This window comes from Rhinolophus hipposideros, assembly GCF_964194185.1.
Source record: "Rhinolophus hipposideros genome assembly, chromosome: 4".
Taxonomy (NCBI): domain Eukaryota; kingdom Metazoa; phylum Chordata; class Mammalia; order Chiroptera; family Rhinolophidae; genus Rhinolophus; species Rhinolophus hipposideros.
Genome location: NC_138050.1, coordinates 51,705,619 through 51,722,885, shown reverse-complemented (window position 1 = coordinate 51,722,885; position 17,267 = coordinate 51,705,619). Strand labels below are relative to the sequence as shown.

Below are 17,267 nucleotides of genomic sequence, written 5' to 3'. Positions count from 1 at the left end.
CAAGCATGTGTTAAAACAGGAATGAGGCAGGCAGTGAGTATGGCTGAGGTATGTTCCATACACTTTGTCAGAAAATGAGGAAGACGCAATAACAAGCTTATGTATGTCAACAATGTAAATGTAACAAAAGAAATGAAAAATCACTGCATCAGAACAAGAATACAATTGATAACTTCTAAACCAGAAAGGTAGAGAAGAAAGAAGTGTTGTCTATCCAGTAGAAGAAGGGAGGGTATGGAAAGGGAAAATCATGATGAACAGAAACACAAAAGATGATGGAAGAAATAAGTCCAAATATTTCTCAGTCACAACACATGTAATTATTTTAAACTGACCCATGGAAAGAAAATCAAATTGGATGTAACAACTGCTAAAAGAGACCATAAAACAAAATTATACAAAAATTGAAAATAAAAGAAAAAGCAAAGATATAACAGACAAACTCTAACTAAAAGGAAGCTGGGGCAGCAATATTAATAACACATAAAATGGAATTTAGAACAATTAATGGAGAAAAAGGACACTGTGGCAATCAAGAACTTGTAAGCATTTAACAATTATGTTCAAAATATGGAGAGCAAAGATCAGCAATCATGGGTGAAAATCTAATTATCTCACAGAAATTGATACGCATTTGTCCCTAAAAATAGAAAAATGTGCATTATTTTCCAACACATGGAATACATACAAAATTTTTACAAAACAATGAAAGAGACAGTTTAAAAGTTTAGAAAAGAAATATCATTGGGAATTCTGATTTATGTAGGACTGGACAAAGTATGCATATTGGAGCTCTTGGGTGCAGCTAAAGCATAACTTAGAATGGCATTGATAGCCCAGTTACATTTAATTTTTTACATGACAAAATTAATGAGGTGGCCATTTAAAGAAGCTTAAAATAGGACCAATATAATCCAAAAAATATATATAAAGAAGGAATTAGTACAATTCAGAGAAGAAAATAAAACAAATCAACAAAATCAAAACTTTGTTCCTTGAAAAATAATAAAATACAGCAAGTTGTGGAAAAACTGGGAAAGTTTACAACAAATAGAGGTTTTAAAATGATAGGACCATTATAAACAACTTTCTGCCAATACATTTGAAAACATAAAATAGGAATTTTCTTTAAGAAAGCAAATTGTTAAACTTATTCAAGAAGAAATAAAATGCATGGGTTGATGAATAACAAAGATATTGACTTTCAGTTAAAAAAAATAAGTAAAAAGTTAACCCAGATAGCAGGCTCAGATGGTTTGATAGGTTTAGCCATACCTTTAAGGAGGAGAATCCAAAGAAAGTCAAGGGCAGAAATGCCCCCAGAAAGGACTGTGGCTGGGAAGGGCAGTCATATAAGTCCCTCCTCCTCTTCCCTCCTTCCTCCACAAATAAATTTCTATATAATTAAATTCCTAAAAAATTAAGCAATCCTTGCTAGTAACCACTAAAAATTCTAGAGGCGATCAATAAAACACATTCTCCCCTAAGGACTAAATCTTCCATTTGGGGAGTAGGGCTGGGACCCTGCCGGAAATGAGCGGAGCTAGTGGTCCCAGTCTCCATTCACAGACAGGATATGATTTCCAGAGGGTTGAGCCCAGGCTCTCTCCGGAGGCTGGATGCCATATGAGCCTTGCCAGGGTAACCGGGCATCCTGGCGGGCCCAGGACGGTCCCAGTTTCAGCACGGAACGTCTGCCATCCTGAGAAACCTTTTCCTGCCTGGCAGCCCAGAACAGGGTCACCCTAGCTGTGCCCTGAGTCCAGGAGGAAAAGACCTGGACACCAGGGCTACAGGGGTTGCCACCTGCAGCTGAAGTGGAATGGGGGGCTCAACTAACGGCAGATGCCCCTTTCCCTGGTGTTTCTCTGCCAGGCACTCTAGCACTCTAAGAAAATCTCAGGCACTCTAAGAAACCAGGCCTCCCAGGCAAGGATGGTCCCATACCTCTTCTGTGTCTCTCATCAAAACATTAACATTCATTCCCCAAATATGCTCTCTTTACCAATATTATTACTGTGGGCTATGGTTTTCCACTTGCAGTTTAATTCTGTTTTCCTAACCCTCCGTTGTAAGTCCTAAGGGCTTCAGAATTCTAAATTGTATTTGAGGTGCGTATGCCAAGTGCACCTCCAAACACATTTCAGAAAAGGCACCTCTGCTTTGCAGACTTGGCCATGTTATTCCTGGATTCCTGTACCTGGCATCCCAGGTGCAGGCCCTTTCTGTCTCTGATTCCCACTCTAGCACAGCATTTGACACAGTGTTTGGGAGGATAGGTCTCCCTCCCCCATCCCTCTGGGCATTTTGAGGCTAAGAACTTTGCCCGCCTCCCCCACTGGAATGTCAACAGACGGGGAGTGACACCACCGACCACACCATGGTTTCCCAGCCTGGTGGGCTGGCCCTCCTCTGCTTTCTGCTGGGCCTGCAGGGGTCTCTGGCTGCAGGTAAGTTGGGGGGGGGGGGGTATCTATAAACCCCGTGAGAAGGGCAGCCTGGCGGTTGGCAGCGAAGCCTCCCAACCTCACCTTTATTCCTGTTCACCACTGTGCTCTTTCCTGTCCACCGGGACCTTCCAGTTCACCAGGAGCATTTGCTGGCTCCGATATGATCTGCTTTTCTTCCAAAAAGCAAACAGCGCCCCGGCACTTGCCAGGCATTGGAGGAAAGTGCTATTGACGGTGCACGCTTTGGCAGAATTATTTTTCAAAGACTTTTGGGAGCCTGCAGCACTTTCCTGGCCACCAGTGGGGACTCACACTGTGCAGTTGGAAAAGAGCACAGAATCTGGGGCGCTTGGGTGGGGGTGGGGGTGTGTTTCCCTCTCGCTCTGTCCCACCCACCCCCTCCCCTCTTTCGGTTGGCCAATGTCAGGAACGGCATGGGGACACTGGGCTGCGCTGTTCTACCACCACACCACCGTGACAAAGGCCACCCTCCCTGCCCATCAAGTGCCCTGAGAGACCTGAGTGGGGAAACATGGGTACGTGCTTTGTAAGCTGTCCTCATCGTGACTCTAGTACGGAGTGTCTGCCGTGGTAGAAACAAGGTGCTCAGACTGCTCTAAATTCCAGTTCATGTCGTCGTTCGAATCCCACGGCAAGAAACTAGCCTGGGGTCCAAGTGGTGGCATCACCCATCCTGATGACCTCAAAGGAAAGCGTTTCCTGCTCTGCAGAATGTCAGTGCAGCCCATTGTCCTTTCTTAAGGCAGGAAAACAGTGACAGCTGGCACGTGACTTTCGTCTGCCTTGTTCTAGCCTATCTTTTCCAAAGTCTTTGCAATAATCGTGTGTTACTGTATTACCAGACTTGCCTCTGGTTCCCTGAGAGCTTTTTGGTGCAAATTTTCTCTCCTCCGAGGGCAGATGATTCAGCTGAGGTTAGCCACTGGCCTGTCCGTGGTCTCAGGTCTCAGGCCTCTGACGCTTGCCCTCCCAACATGGGCTCCAAGACCACCTCCCAGAAACCTCCATTCTTTGATTTTCCCTCAAGTTCTTCCAAACCAGATCAAGTTCCTAGAAAGACCGACAGGCGCAACTCTCTAATTTTAAATATGAGGTCTCCTTCAGCCTGGGTGGCCGGGGATCTACCACTTCCCCCTTTCTCCCCATCCCCGCCCTTCATAGCCTTCCTACCTGTCCTGGAGGCCCCTGACTCGCTCACTCATCATCCATCTGATGGACAGAAGGAGGTAGCACAGACAGCCTGCCCTTCCTTCCTAGAGACCTCGGCCTCGCCAAAGCTGATCTCTTGCTCATCTCTCCTCTGGGACTCAGTTTCCACACTTTGCTTCTGCCTCACAATGCTGGCTTCATTCCGGATTTCCTCTTCTCACCCTGCTCACTGCACAGCCTCCAGCAGCACTGGTCACACACAGCAGGACCGGCCAGGGCTCCATGACCTTCCCTGGCCTCGTCCACACCCTTGACTTCAACCTCTGCATAATTGTAACTGGTCTCAATGTCCTCGCCTCCATTGCCAAGCCCTCTTCTGGGATGCAGTCCCCATGTCTGCCTGCATGTCCAAAAGAATCCTCAAAGTCAATGTTTTCAAATTGGTCCCTCGGTGTCTTTGGGTGAGTTCTAAACCTCACTCACCTCCCTTCCTCATAAGCAAAATGGGGGACACGAGCTAGCTGCAAGTAACTATGGGGGTCACTGTGAGAGGATAGGAGGAGGCAAGTGCTCGGGAAGTTCCCAGAGGAGGTTGGAGCTCTTTAGTTCAGGTGGCATTGCAGGGGTGGAGAGAAGAGAGGCAGACACAGAAAGTGACAGCTGCAGAATTGTCTGTGAGGGGTCAGATGCCTCAGAGAAACTTGGCTTGGGAGGCAGGTGGGGCTCTTCCCCAAGACCGGGGACTCAGACAGGAAAAGCAGACACAGTTGGGGTGGAGAGGAGGGAGGTGGACCTGTATGTGCTGTCTGTGAATGTGGGTTGGTCTGTAGGGACAGAGATCTGAGGTTCAGACACACTTCTAGGTGGAAATACATGTGCGGGTTCTGGTGTGTGGAGGGAGAGCCGAAGCCGGACATGGAGTGAGGTGGCTCGGAGTACCTTTAGAGTAGAAAGAAACACCTGAAGGCTACAAGATCTCTACACCAGCTGTCAAGGAGGCTGCAGGGGGTGGGCAGGGGGGGGGGGGGGAGCCTCAGAAAGAAGCCCAGTCTCCCCGGCCAGGGAAGGCAGTCCTGAGAAGTAGACAGCGGTCAGCAGCAGGCCTCCTGCCACCAAGAAAAGCCTATGGGGAGCCTGTGGGAGTCACGGGAGGGAGCTCTTGCTTACAGTGGATCTAAGAGTCAAAATAAGAACCTGGGTGGAAGGTGAGGACTTTTTCTTCAAGAGTGTCATCTTAAAGGGAGAGTGAGAGGTTGGTGGCAAAGCAGAGAAAGTGTTTAGGTGAGTTAGGTGGGAGGAAAGAACTGACAACACTGGGAAGTAACCTGAGTTCCACAAGAACTGGGAGGAACAAGAGTGGCATGAAGTGAACGGGACTATTGGCCTTTAATGGAGACAAGGAATGCCTGCCCTTCCCCATCTGCCACCCTCAGCCAGGCCACCCTCAGCCCCTCCCGGGAGTCAGAGCAACCCCTGCCTCTCTCCACCCAAGCCAGCCTCTCCCTGCCGCCTGACCTTTCTCAAATGCACATATCGTAAGACCCTCCTCCCCCATAGGACCCTCCAGTACATTCATTAAACTCTTGATAGAAGGTTCTAGCAGATGTGTGTTTTAATTACAGAAGTTACGCATGTTGATCGATCACAATTTGGAACAGAATAGCTGTTAATCCCCAAAGTTAATGTTTTATGTACATTCTTTCAATAAATTACATTTACTCATATATACCTTTTTATTTACAAAAAAGGGATTATATAGTAGATATTGTTTTATTATCTTCTTTTTTCACTTAATATCACATCTTTTTTTTCCTTTTTGGAGATTTCCCTTATAAATATATTAAAGAACAAAAATTCAACTGAGGCAATTTAAAGATCCAATAATCGGCTTTATTGTATGATCATGAATCGGGCAATATCCCTTCTAGTAAACAGAGAGGTGCTTTGAGAAGTACAAAGTGGAAGGTTTTTATAGGTAGAAACCGGGCAGGATAAGAAAGTTATTAGCAAGAGAAAAAAAGGGCACCTTTCAATAGGGGAAGGGAGGCAGGGGGCTCATTAAGCCGATTATCTCTCGTGTTAATCAGGAAATTCCAGACTGATTGGCTTAAGGTCACATTTCTGAGAGAGTCTGAAACTGCAGTTAAGTCTTGATTTTTCTGTCCAGGGGGTAAGCCACTCTACCTTGGGCCTGTTTTTTCTTTTCCTTAACAAATGTGTCTCTTACAAAAGGGTAACTTCCATTCAGTTTTCAGAACTTTTCCTATGTCTGCTATTTCTTAAAAACAATCAGCCTAAAATCATCATTACGTCAAAGAGGCATATTTTGGAATGACAAGTTCTTCCCTTCAACAGCAAGAGCAGACTTGCTCTTCCCTAACAAGAGCAAGTACTACTGTGTTTCCCCCAAAATAAGACCCAGCCAATCAACCCACCCCAATGAGTCCCTTGGAGCAAAAATTAGTATAAGACCCAGTGTTACGTTTTGTTATGTTATGTTATGTTATGTTATGTTATGTTATGTTATGTTATGTTATGTTATGTTATGTTATGTTACGTTGTATAAGACCTGGTCCCATATTATATGAGACCCGGTCCTATATTATAGTAAAATAAGACCAGATCTTATAATTTTTGCTCCAAAAGACGTACCAGAGCCGACTGTCTGGCTAGGTCTTACTTTCGGGGAAACAATATATCTGGAGTCATAAGCCTACAATCAGAGACAAGTAGAAAATAAGAGTAAACAACCAAAAGGGTCCTAATGGTTCACAGTGATGGGCAGTGTGAGGACAGAGTCCCAGAGAGCAGTTTCCAGGTTCTCAGCCTCACGTGGAAAAGTTCTGGCTCAGGTAGTAGATGGCCATCAGCTGTGACTAGTTGGCCATCAACTGTTACTGGTTAGCCATTAACCACTGATATAACTGCCGTGGCTAAGCTAGCAAGCAGTTACCAAGAGGTTGTTTGGTTGGCAGAGAAGCGTGGATTGCGGAGCCTTTTTCCTGTGTCTCCAACACAGCCGCCAGGGAGACTATAGTGGTTTGACTCCCCTATCTATGGCTCCGTGGGTGTTCCTTTTTGGCCTCACCATGTCCTGTGTTCTTATGTGGGGAGCGGGAGCTGAGACCCCGCATGACACCATGTATGATAGGTAGTGTGAGAATTTTTCTATAATAGCAATTTCATTTCTTGTAACTAAAACATAATGAATCTGGAAAATAAATAAGGCAAATCAAACTACTCCAAATTCAAGTAGAGAAAATTTTATATTATCAGATAATAACTTGTTGACACTGATGTTGAATGGCAATAAATTAATATCTAATACTAGTGAGGATGGGAAATGAATGTACTTTTTCCATTTGTGTGTTATTTGTAGCTTCAGATAATTTTTTAAATGCCTTATGGTGAGTTTGAACAATTTATTAGAAAACTTTATAATGATAAAATTTGAAAACAATTTAACAATACTGTTTGGATATAAAACTATGATGTTAAATTGCCTAATAATTATTTTTCTGTCCGGGAGGAAAATTTTTTTCCCCATCCTTCTAGGTTCGTCTGGCTGGCTTAAGAATTAAACTATTGTGAAACAGATTAACAGGAAAAAAGCATGTTTAATTCCATACATGGGGGGTGGGACTCCATAAAAAAATGAGACCCCAATATCACATCTTCTTAAGCATTGTATTCCTGGTGGCAGGGGACAACCATCACCTGGTTTTCAGGTTATTGTTAGCAATAGCTCTCTTTATAGCTAGGTTTTTGAGCATGCCTCTGAGTATTTTCTTAGAATAAATTCCTAGAAGTAAACTGACCAAGTCAAAAGGTATGAGCTTGTTCAATTACAATTGAATGAACATATTGCCTTATCCTTGTACATAAGTTTGTGCCATGTTGTCTTGTCTGCAACCAGCCATAAGAAATCACTCCTATTTTGAATTCAGCTATGCCTATAGACAGGAACACTTTGATTCCTATTACTGAGTGGGACGAGACCAGTGTGGCTGGTTTCTGTGCCATCTTGGCGTGACAGGTTGTGAATGTTTCATGGAACTCCCATTTCTCAGTCTTCATTACCCAGGAGGAAGCCCAAGGCATCTTGCACAGGCAAAGGCGTGCCAACTCGTTCCTGGAGGAGCTGTGGCCGGGCTCTCTGGAGAGAGAGTGCAAGGAGGAGCTGTGCTCCTTTGAGGAGGCCAGGGAGATCTTCAAGAACGATGAGAGAGCGGTGAGTTCTCCTTCTAGGGGGCGCCCTCTGCGCCGCCCAATATGTAGGTCAGGGTGCTGAGTCTTCAGGATGGGAACTCTGTGACAGCAGGAGTCACTCCTGTGTCTCCACTTCTGTGGTTGTGAGTGCTACAGGCCCAGCTGAACACACAGGTGCCCAGCACCTCGCTTTCTCAGTCACTTTTCTTCCTAAGGATGATTTCACTTTCCTTAGTCAGAGCTCCCACAGCATTCCATACCTCCCCTCGTTACCAAGATCATCCTCCTCTCTGCAAACCATGCGTCCTAAATTTTACATCAAAACATATAGTTTGAAAAGCACGCGTGATGTGTCCCTTGCCTATCCAAGGAAGGTCCTCTAGAGTTGCCCCTGCTTCACAGAAATGAAGCTGACAGAGCAGATGTCTAAGACACTGGCCTAGGTGAGCCTCTTACTGCTGCGCACCTATGGGCACCTCTTCAGGGAAGCTTGTGTGAAGAAACACTTAGGAAATCACTGCTTCTTCCACCTGCCCTTGGGCCATATGGATAGAGTAGTCTTCATTTCTGTTTTCATTTTCTAAAAGAAGTATATTTAAAGTGTATCACATCCCTTTGAAGACTTCAATAGGAGTGTGGGTCAGGTTTCAATGAGATAAGACCACACCTCACACTCACAGGTCAGACACCTCACACTCACAGGACACATGCCTCACACTCACACTACACACGCCTCATATTCACAGGATATCTCACACCCAACAGGAAGTAGGGCTATTTGAGACAGCGGCTAACATGACCCTTTCCATGCAAGTTGAGAATGGTCATACTTTGCTGCTGTGTACCATAGTTTTCCAAAGCAGTTTCAACAGTTTTAGTCTTGTTTTATTCTCACAGCAACCCGGTGAGTTTGAATTCAGTCGACCAAAGGAATCCTCAGGAATCAGTTTTATGGATGGAGCCCTTTGCCTTTCATAGAATACCTCTACCTCCACTACTGACCTTCTCCTCCCATCACCCCATGTGTATGGATGACCACCCATAGGAGCAAATGGAGGCTCATAGAATGTCTGTGTCTTGTCCCAGATTCACAACTCAGAGGTGGCAGAATTGGGGCTAATTGGGGTTGAAACTCAGGTATTTTGACTTGGGAGAAGGATATTTGTGATCTCTGGCGGCCTTAACAATATGAGGTGGAGATGGAGGATTAGGAAAAACCTTTCTCCCCCAGATAAGCCCAACTTATCTCCAGAGCCTATTGCCAAAGGCACCATGTCAGAAGCTCCCAGCCCACCCCGCCCACCCCAATTCATCAGTTCATTCCACGGATACCATAAATGTTTGCTTCTTGTGGACATATGTCTCATGCAGCTTCCTCTTTGTTCCCTCAGAAGCAGTTCTGGATTTCTTACAAAGGTGAGTAGGTAAACAGCCCACTTATATCCCACCCGCTAGCCCTTCTCAGCATACTAACACTGACTTATTCCACAGATGAGAACCAATGCGCCTCAAATCCATGCAAGAATGGAGGCTCCTGTGAGGACAATTTCCAGTCTTACATCTGCCTCTGCCCTGACGATTTTGAGGGCCGGAACTGTGAGACAAGTGAGGAATCCCACAGCGTGCAGACAGGGTCCCCGGGGGGCTGATGGGCATGGAATTGGTCAGGCATGGGCTGGGCTCAGCCCCAGTGGAAGTTTGGACTAGGTGACCTTGAAGGACTCTGCCAATCTGAGAGTCTTGGATCTGGGGTTCTGAAGTGCCAATTCTAAATCTTGATTGCCTCCTATTGTGCTCTGGGAAATATAAAATTATTGAGTTCACAGCACTGGGATATTCTGTGGAGAGGGCCCTGATGAGAGTCACTACATCACTGCCCATTTCCACATATCCCACCAGTCAAGACAGTGGGGTAAACGTGACCTTCCTTACCTGCTATTACAAGGGTATGAGATATGTTTTTCACCTTCCATGTGTTAAAGTAGTGCAAAGTTCAGAGGTCCCTAAGACCATTCTCAAGTTCAATAATTTGCTGGAATGACTCACAAAACTCACTGAAAGCTGATATACTCACAGTTACCATTTATAATAGCAAAAAGATACAGGTTAAAAGGGACCAGGTGTGAGCTTCCAGTTGTCCTCTCCCAGGGCAGCCATACAGACAGTCTTTCATTCTCCAAGGCCAAGTATGACAAGATGTATGAAATACCACCAACCCGGAAAACACACCGAAGCCTCGGTGCCCAGAGATTTTACTGGGGCTCAGTCACGTAAACATGGCTGACCAACCATGTGGCTTACCTTAGTCTCCAGTCCCTCCAGAGGCTGAGCTGATACCACGTGGCCCAAGGCCCCACATAAATCACATTGTTAGACCATCCAGTGTGACCCAAGGCTCTCAGGGAAACAAACCTCTTTTCAGGCAGATTAAATTAAAAGCATCCAACTTACTCATGGTGTGGAGGTCACTTCCCAGCAGCTGAAGGCGAAGGCCAGGCCTCTCTTTGAGCACGGTTAATCCTTTCCCACTCAAGTGTACATTCTGATGCTGAATGAGCTCTTTTGGGCCACAGCCAACTTCTGCTCTAAGCAGAACAGAGGCCAGAGAGAGTGACAGACTAAGGAAAGAGGCTTCCTGCCACTTATTTGGGGCTAGAAAGCCTCAGTGTCTTTGCCCAGACTTGGATGCTCAGCAGTCCTGGTGTGCATTCGCTTCTAGGACTGGCCTTCCCGCTGGTGGCCGTGGGCTTTCACAGCAAGCCCACCCTGTTTCCCTCACCAAAGTGCTGTCTTTCAGAGTCAGGTCGAATCTTGCTCATCTCTGTCTGCCCAAACCAGTGGTTAACCCCGGACCGGGTCACTGGGCACCAGGGCCTGGCTACAGAGCCGTCCCTTCTATCTGGCCTCTCACTGGCAGGTCTCTGATTGAGTTGGACTCTGTCTCCAATGGATTTTTTACTTTCCCCTGGTCCTCTTCAACTCCCCACCAGCTGCTCCCAGGGTTGATAGATGGAGGCCACTGCTTGCTGGCCCTGTGTCCCCACTGGCCAGGTTTCTCAGACATGAGCGAGCACCCCAACACTGGGTCCCACCTTTCTGGATCAATCTGTAGAGTGCCAGGCTCAGTCTCTGTAGTTGGCAGCTGAGCACCACCTTCATACAGAACGCTGTCCCTGGCCCAGGGAGGGTTGGCCACCAGCAGAGGCCCCTCTCAGGCTGTCTCCTTCTGTCCTCAGACAAAAACGACCAGCTGATCTGTGAGAATGAGAATGGTGGCTGCCAGCAGTACTGCAGCAACCACGTGGAGACCAAGCGCTCCTGCTGGTGCCACAAGGGGTACACACTCCAGGCCGACGGGGTGTCCTGCGCACCCACAGGTAACAGGGACCTGCTCCAGGGCTTGTCTGCTGTTTCACTTCCGGATGAGCAGTCACCAATTCCTGCCCTGCCACAAGTTCTCTTCTTGGCTAAACGAGGAGACGGGGTGGCGTACCATTGACTGAGCACCCACTACCTGCTGACCACTGCGTGCTCAGAGGCAGGGAGGGCACAAGTCTGGCCAGGGCAACAGGGGACAGGACAGAGCCTTGACTGCAGCTCCCTGGGTGGGCCTCAGGCCCCCTGCCCATTCTAGGTGGGCCCGGAGGAGTAAAACGAAGCTCTCCCTGCCCCACTTCCAGTTCTCCTTCTCCGGGACTCTACACTGCCACACCCCGTGTCTGTACTGACTACAGCACAATTCTGGATATCAAATCTTTTTTAAAGACAAGCACTTTCAGGAAAAGTACTCCAAACCAACATCAAACTAATGGGGCTGCAATTCCAAAGCCTGGGGCACCCCTAGCCCTCTGTGTCTTCAGAAGTAGATGTACCCAGCCTGTTCAAAGCAACCTGAAATTCAGCTGCCCCCTCTAAACACTTTCTTTTCTGACCCAAGAACTTCACTGGAGCAGACCAAAAACTAAGAGTGGGATCAAAATAGCGGCACAATTGTCTGAGTGGCTGGTTAGCCTTTAGACAGAGTATCATTCATCATTTAGGAAATTCAAGCAGCATTTCTTCCTCTTGGAAAAATTAGCAGAACCCAGTTTCAAGAAGTAGGGCCCTCTGCTCCTGCAACAAAAGCCTTTGCTCTATCTACTCACCCAGCAGCTCCCAGAAGGGCACTGAGGCGTCCCATAGCCCCAGGCAGGAGCCAGAGGCAGAATCACTGCCTGCAGGGCTCAGAGTCCTCTTCTCACTAGTGCGTTCATTTATCATAAATCCCCACGTCTTGCTGACTTTTGTTTTATACAGTTGAATATCCATGCGGAAAAATACCTGTTCTGGAAAAAAGAAATGCCAGCCAACCGCAAGGCCGAATTGTGGGTGGCAATGTGTGCCCCAAAGGGGAGTGTCCCTGGCAGGTAAGGCTTCAGGGCCCCAGGGTCATTCGGGACTTCAAAGGGAAAGTGGGCAGGTCAGCCACAGGGCACCCCAGGTCCCAAGTTATCTCTACTCATGGAAGTGTTTCAGTGGATTTCCTCTTTATTCTGAGGTCCAGTTGTTGACAACAGCCTCCATTCATCTCAGATTTCAGTGCTCCCAGCAGCACCTCTGTCAGTTTACTTATTCTCTTCACACTGCTTCATCTCACTCCCCTTTTACAGATGAGGAAACTGAGACCATACAACTAATAAATGGTAGAGGCAGGATTTGAATCCAGCTCTGTGACCTCCAAAGCTCCATCTACTATCTGCCTCAGGAAGCTGAGATTTTTTTATGTTTCTTTTGTATGCCAGACATTTTTTTTTTTAGTTTGTTTGTTTTTAATTTTATTATTTTTTTGATTACCATCCCTCCACCCCTCCCCCTTGGCAACCATCAACTTGCTCTCCATATCTATGGGTTTGTTTCCGTTTTGTTTTGTTTATTCATTTATTTTGTTTTTTTAGATTCCACTTATAAGTGAGCTCATACAGTATGATTCTTGATCCGTAACAAAGTCCTCCTGCAGGCCAGGAGGCTGTCCCCAGCATGTGGTCAGATCTGTGGGCCATGGCTCCTCCAGGATGCCTCTCCTCAAGGCTGCCTATGAGCCTGGTACCAGTTGGAAATGCAGAGTCTCAGGCCTCTGGACCCACTGGGTCAACATCTGCACTTCACAAGAACCCAGGAATGTGTGCACACTCAAGTGTGAGAAGAGCTGCAACTGAGACCTGCAAACTCAGGTCTGAGCCTGAATCAGTGACTCTTCTTTAACCCTTCATTCTGGGACACCCCAAGTTAAACAGTTAAATTTTTTTAGAAATAAAAGTATGAGAACCTTGTAGGGGAAATTGGAGAATCGCTGTCATCCTTGGCCAGACCCCAGGCTCAGGGCAGCTCCAATCCTCTCATTTCGTGGCCATCTGGCCCCTTCAGACACTCAGAAGTTGTATCTCTTGCTGAGCTGGCAGCCTTGTGCCCACCTGGCCTCCCCCTGCTCCACCCCACCTCCCACAGCAGTTGGGGCCAGGGTGAGGCCTTTGCAGTCCAGGGTCCAGTTCTCAGCTTTACAGAACCCTGGTTTTTGGCATCCAGAGAAAGGATCTGAGTTAGACACACCCAAATGGGACCAATATGTTCACCAGAATCCCCTGTAATTGGGTGGCAAAGCCTCTCCGAGGTAGAAGCAGAGCTGGTCCCAGAAATGGGGAGATTTCTGTGCCTTTACAATGGGGAGCGCTCAGGTGGGCTTGCTGGGGGTAAGTGCAGCAGGCACTACTTCCCAGCATATACTCCCCGGGCCTGGCCCCGCCAAGACCTCATGTCTCAGTATCATTTAACCCCCACAATCCCACCCAAGAGGTGGGTGCAATCTCACCCCATTTTATAGGTGAGGATACTGAGGCCTAGCAAGATCCAGTGCCTTGCCCACATCAGAGCTGAGAGTCAGGTCCAAAAGGCCCAGATCCAGCTTGTTACAGCCACTCCAGACCACCCCTCTCATATCTGCAGCCACAGATTCACTGTCATCCAGGGCAGGGTTAGATTTTAAGGGGCCTTCAACTGACAGGGCCTATGGCCTTGAACCTGAAGGTAGCTCTTTTCATCCATCATTGCAGAATTTTATGCTGGCTTTTTATTTTTCTCCAAGAGGCCCAGTAGTTGCCAGTTTGGGTGAGAAGAGGGTCATCTCCTCAGCACCATTTGTCCTGCTGTTCACAACTCAGCACATGAGGCCTCAGATTGGCTGACCCCATTTCCAGTCTCTTCCCTCCCTGGTTGATCCAACTTAACCACAACATACGGTGACCATCGAAAACCAGACCAGGATTGTTTACTAGCTCGTCCATATTACCCACGGCCAGGCCTCCCTCTGGCCTTGCAATTCCTCACTGTCCACAGGCCAACCTGGCCAGAGACTTTGGCTCCTTTCCCATCCATCATGGGAGAATCACTGAAGGGCAAATGTCTCCCTGCAGGATTCATTCAAGGATCCGCTCAGCACCCCCTGTGCTTTTAGGAGGAAGAAAAGAAAACGAAATATTTATTGAGGGTCTACTGTGTGCCTAGAACCATGCTCAGTGCTTCACTGTGGTACTTCATTTCCTCCTCACATGCCCTAGGAACATGACGCTTGGCCTGATCTTTGCAAATCAAGTATGTTGGGGCAAGCGTGGATGACCATACTGGGAGACTCACAAAGGAATCCAACACCAACATTTTTATTGCCAGGCCAGTGCCCGTGAGCTTCCCCTTCCCTTAGCTACATGGGGAAACAGCCTGCTGGAACAAAGTTGCAACAGCTTTGCCCAGGAAGGGTTCTGGGGAGGCCCCAGGATTTCAGAAACCATCCTGTAAATGCAGCCCATCCCTGAGGTGCAGGGCAAAGGTGAGTCTCCAAGGAAGGGGATCCCAAGGACAATAATGTGACCTTCCAATGTCTCTTGTGCCCTTGTCAGGCTGCGCTGAAGCTGAACGGTGGCATGCTGCTGTGTGGGGGCACCCTGATTGACACCACCTGGGTGGTCTCTGCAGCCCACTGTTTTGACAAAATCAAGAACTGGAAGAACCTGACGGTGGTAGTCGGTAGGTTTTTGTCACCTCCTGATAAGAGAACAATTCTTGAGTGACAACAACTCAGGGCTAAGATTCGAGGTATTGAACCAACAGCTTCCTCAACCAGATGAACTTCTCAAAAAAAAAGAAGTGGGAAGCATCTGGACAAACCCCAATGCTCATAGGGAACCACTGTGGCCACTGTCCCCCTCAGCCTCTTTCCCAGCCAAATAAAGACATGGGGGGCGATGCTGTACCTAATTGTCTCACTTGGGCCAAGAGGCCCAAGGGGGATGCAGCTGCCCAGGGCTCCATGGGTCACCATGGACGGGCCTCTGCTTGGTGGATTTATGGGATGACAAGGACCCCCAGAGAGGTCCAGGCCCTCTCTAGAAAGAACTAGGGAATCAGGCACACATAGCTGCCTGGCCCAGCACCCCAGTTCCCAGATTCACCCTCAATTCACACTCTGCATGGAGCCCACTGGTGGCCATTTGGGAAGGCTGTTGTGGCCAGCTTGAGGGTGATGTAGGGCTCCACTGCCCCAAAGGAGGTGCCTACCCCATTGAGATTCGGGAAGGGACATTCCCTGAGGTTGTAGGGCAAGGGGCCTGAGCAATGCTGGTCTCCCCACAGGCGAGCATGACCTGAGTGAGGAGGATGGAGATGAGCAGGTGCGGCAAGTTGCTCAGGTCATCATGCCCAACAAGTACGTCAGAGGCAAGACGAACCACGACATCGCCCTGCTCCGCCTGAGCAGGCCCGTGGCCTTCACAGACTACGTGGTACCTCTCTGTCTGCCCGAGAAGACCTTCTCTGAGAGGACACTGGCCTTCATCCGCTTCTCATCCGTCAGCGGCTGGGGCCAGCTCCTCGACAGGGGCGCCACAGCCCTTGAGCTCATGACCATCGATGTGCCTCGGCTGATGACCCAGGACTGCCTGGAGCAGTCAAAATGGAAGCAAGACTCCCCAAAGGTCACAGAGAACATGTTCTGTGCTGGCTATCTGGATGGGAGCAAGGACGCCTGCAAGGGGGACAGCGGGGGCCCACATGCCACCAAGTTCCAGAGTACGTGGTACCTGACGGGCGTCGTCAGCTGGGGTGTGGGCTGTGCCGCGCAAGGCCATATCGGGGTGTACACCAGGGTCTCCCAGTACACCGAGTGGCTCCACAAGCTTATGAGCTCGAAAGCACCCTCAGAAGGCCTCCTCCGAGCCCCATTCCCCTAGCACTGCTGTGTCAGCTCCATGGACCTTCCTCTTGCAATAAAGCTGCTGCTGTTTGGGCTGTCCTGGCATCAAATCTCATGCATTCTTTTGCCATTCTTGGAGTGGAGAGGAAGGGAGGGAGAGAAACAGAGAGACTGAGAAGGAAAGATAGAATGAAAGAAGGAGAGACAAGCCCAGAGAAGGAAGAAAGAGAGAATGAAGGATGGAGAGAGACTGAGAGACGGAGACAAAGATGGAGAAAAGAATAGAGAAAGACCAAGATGAGAGGGATAGAGAGAGATGGAGAGACAGAAAAACTAAGGGGAGAGATTCTAAAGAGGTAGAAAGAGAAAGAGACTCAGAGATTCAAAAAGACATACTGAGAAGGAAATAGCGAGAGACACATGGCAGTGGGCCAGGAAGACAGGAAGTGCTGCCATGGAGACAGAAGTGACCTTGCCTACCCATTTCTGCTCCTTCTCAGGACCGACACAGCGGAGGTGTGCACACATGTGTTCAGCCAGTGATGTGTGCTACTTTCTGAGGCCGTCTTTTAACTTTCACCTTTTTTCTCTCTTATACAACTATTTCATCTTCATTTCAGATAAATTAAATTGGAAGCATCATCCATTCACTTTGGTGGATATCATTCCAGATTTGTTCTGTGCATGTATCTTTTACCATAAAAACGAGCTACATTAAACACTCTATACACCTGAAACTAATAACAAAAATAAAATAAAATAAACCTTATTTTGGAATAAGGTTATTCCTTGTTTGGAATAACTCAAATTCTAGCATCTGGCAATAAAAATGTTCTGATCTAAATAAACAAACAAAGTAACTAACTGGGGAAAAAAAACCCACTCTCCATACCGTTTGCCATTTGTTCTCCCCACAACAAACAGCTGAATCTCCTTAGTGCATTTTTTCTGGCCGCCTGCCATCATAAATTGTTTATATTCATCTCATTGAGACCCTGGTGTTTATCATCAAGCTGTCTTTTCTTTCACAATTGCCCACATAACTGAAATAGGAGGCTGATTTTTTAAACTGAGAGCTCTCCGATGGATTTGAGAAGCTATGGCTCCCACAACCCTGTAGAACTGGATGTTTCCTTCCTGCCAAGGCCCTCGTTGATGACACTCTTCAAAGAGAGGCCCAGGGACGCTCCACAAAATGCAAGTTTCCAGGTCCTGCCTAG

At 47.7% G+C, this 17,267-nt stretch overlaps 1 protein-coding gene across 1 annotated transcript; it reads left to right on the top strand.

The window, feature by feature from the left end:
- Positions 1–2,322: 2,322 nt before the first annotated feature.
- Positions 2,323–16,084, top strand: F7 (coagulation factor VII; the record flags this gene model as incomplete). The annotated part of the gene is made up of 8 exons (XM_081046414.1): positions 2,323–2,450; positions 7,691–7,851; positions 9,221–9,245; positions 9,321–9,434; positions 11,066–11,206; positions 12,126–12,235; positions 14,756–14,882; positions 15,489–16,084. Exons 1-8 carry the CDS (start codon positions 2,381–2,383, stop codon positions 16,082–16,084), a joined length of 1,344 nt encoding a protein of 447 aa, XP_080902540.1. The 5' UTR covers positions 2,323–2,380.
- Positions 16,085–17,267: the final 1,183 nt, after the last annotated feature.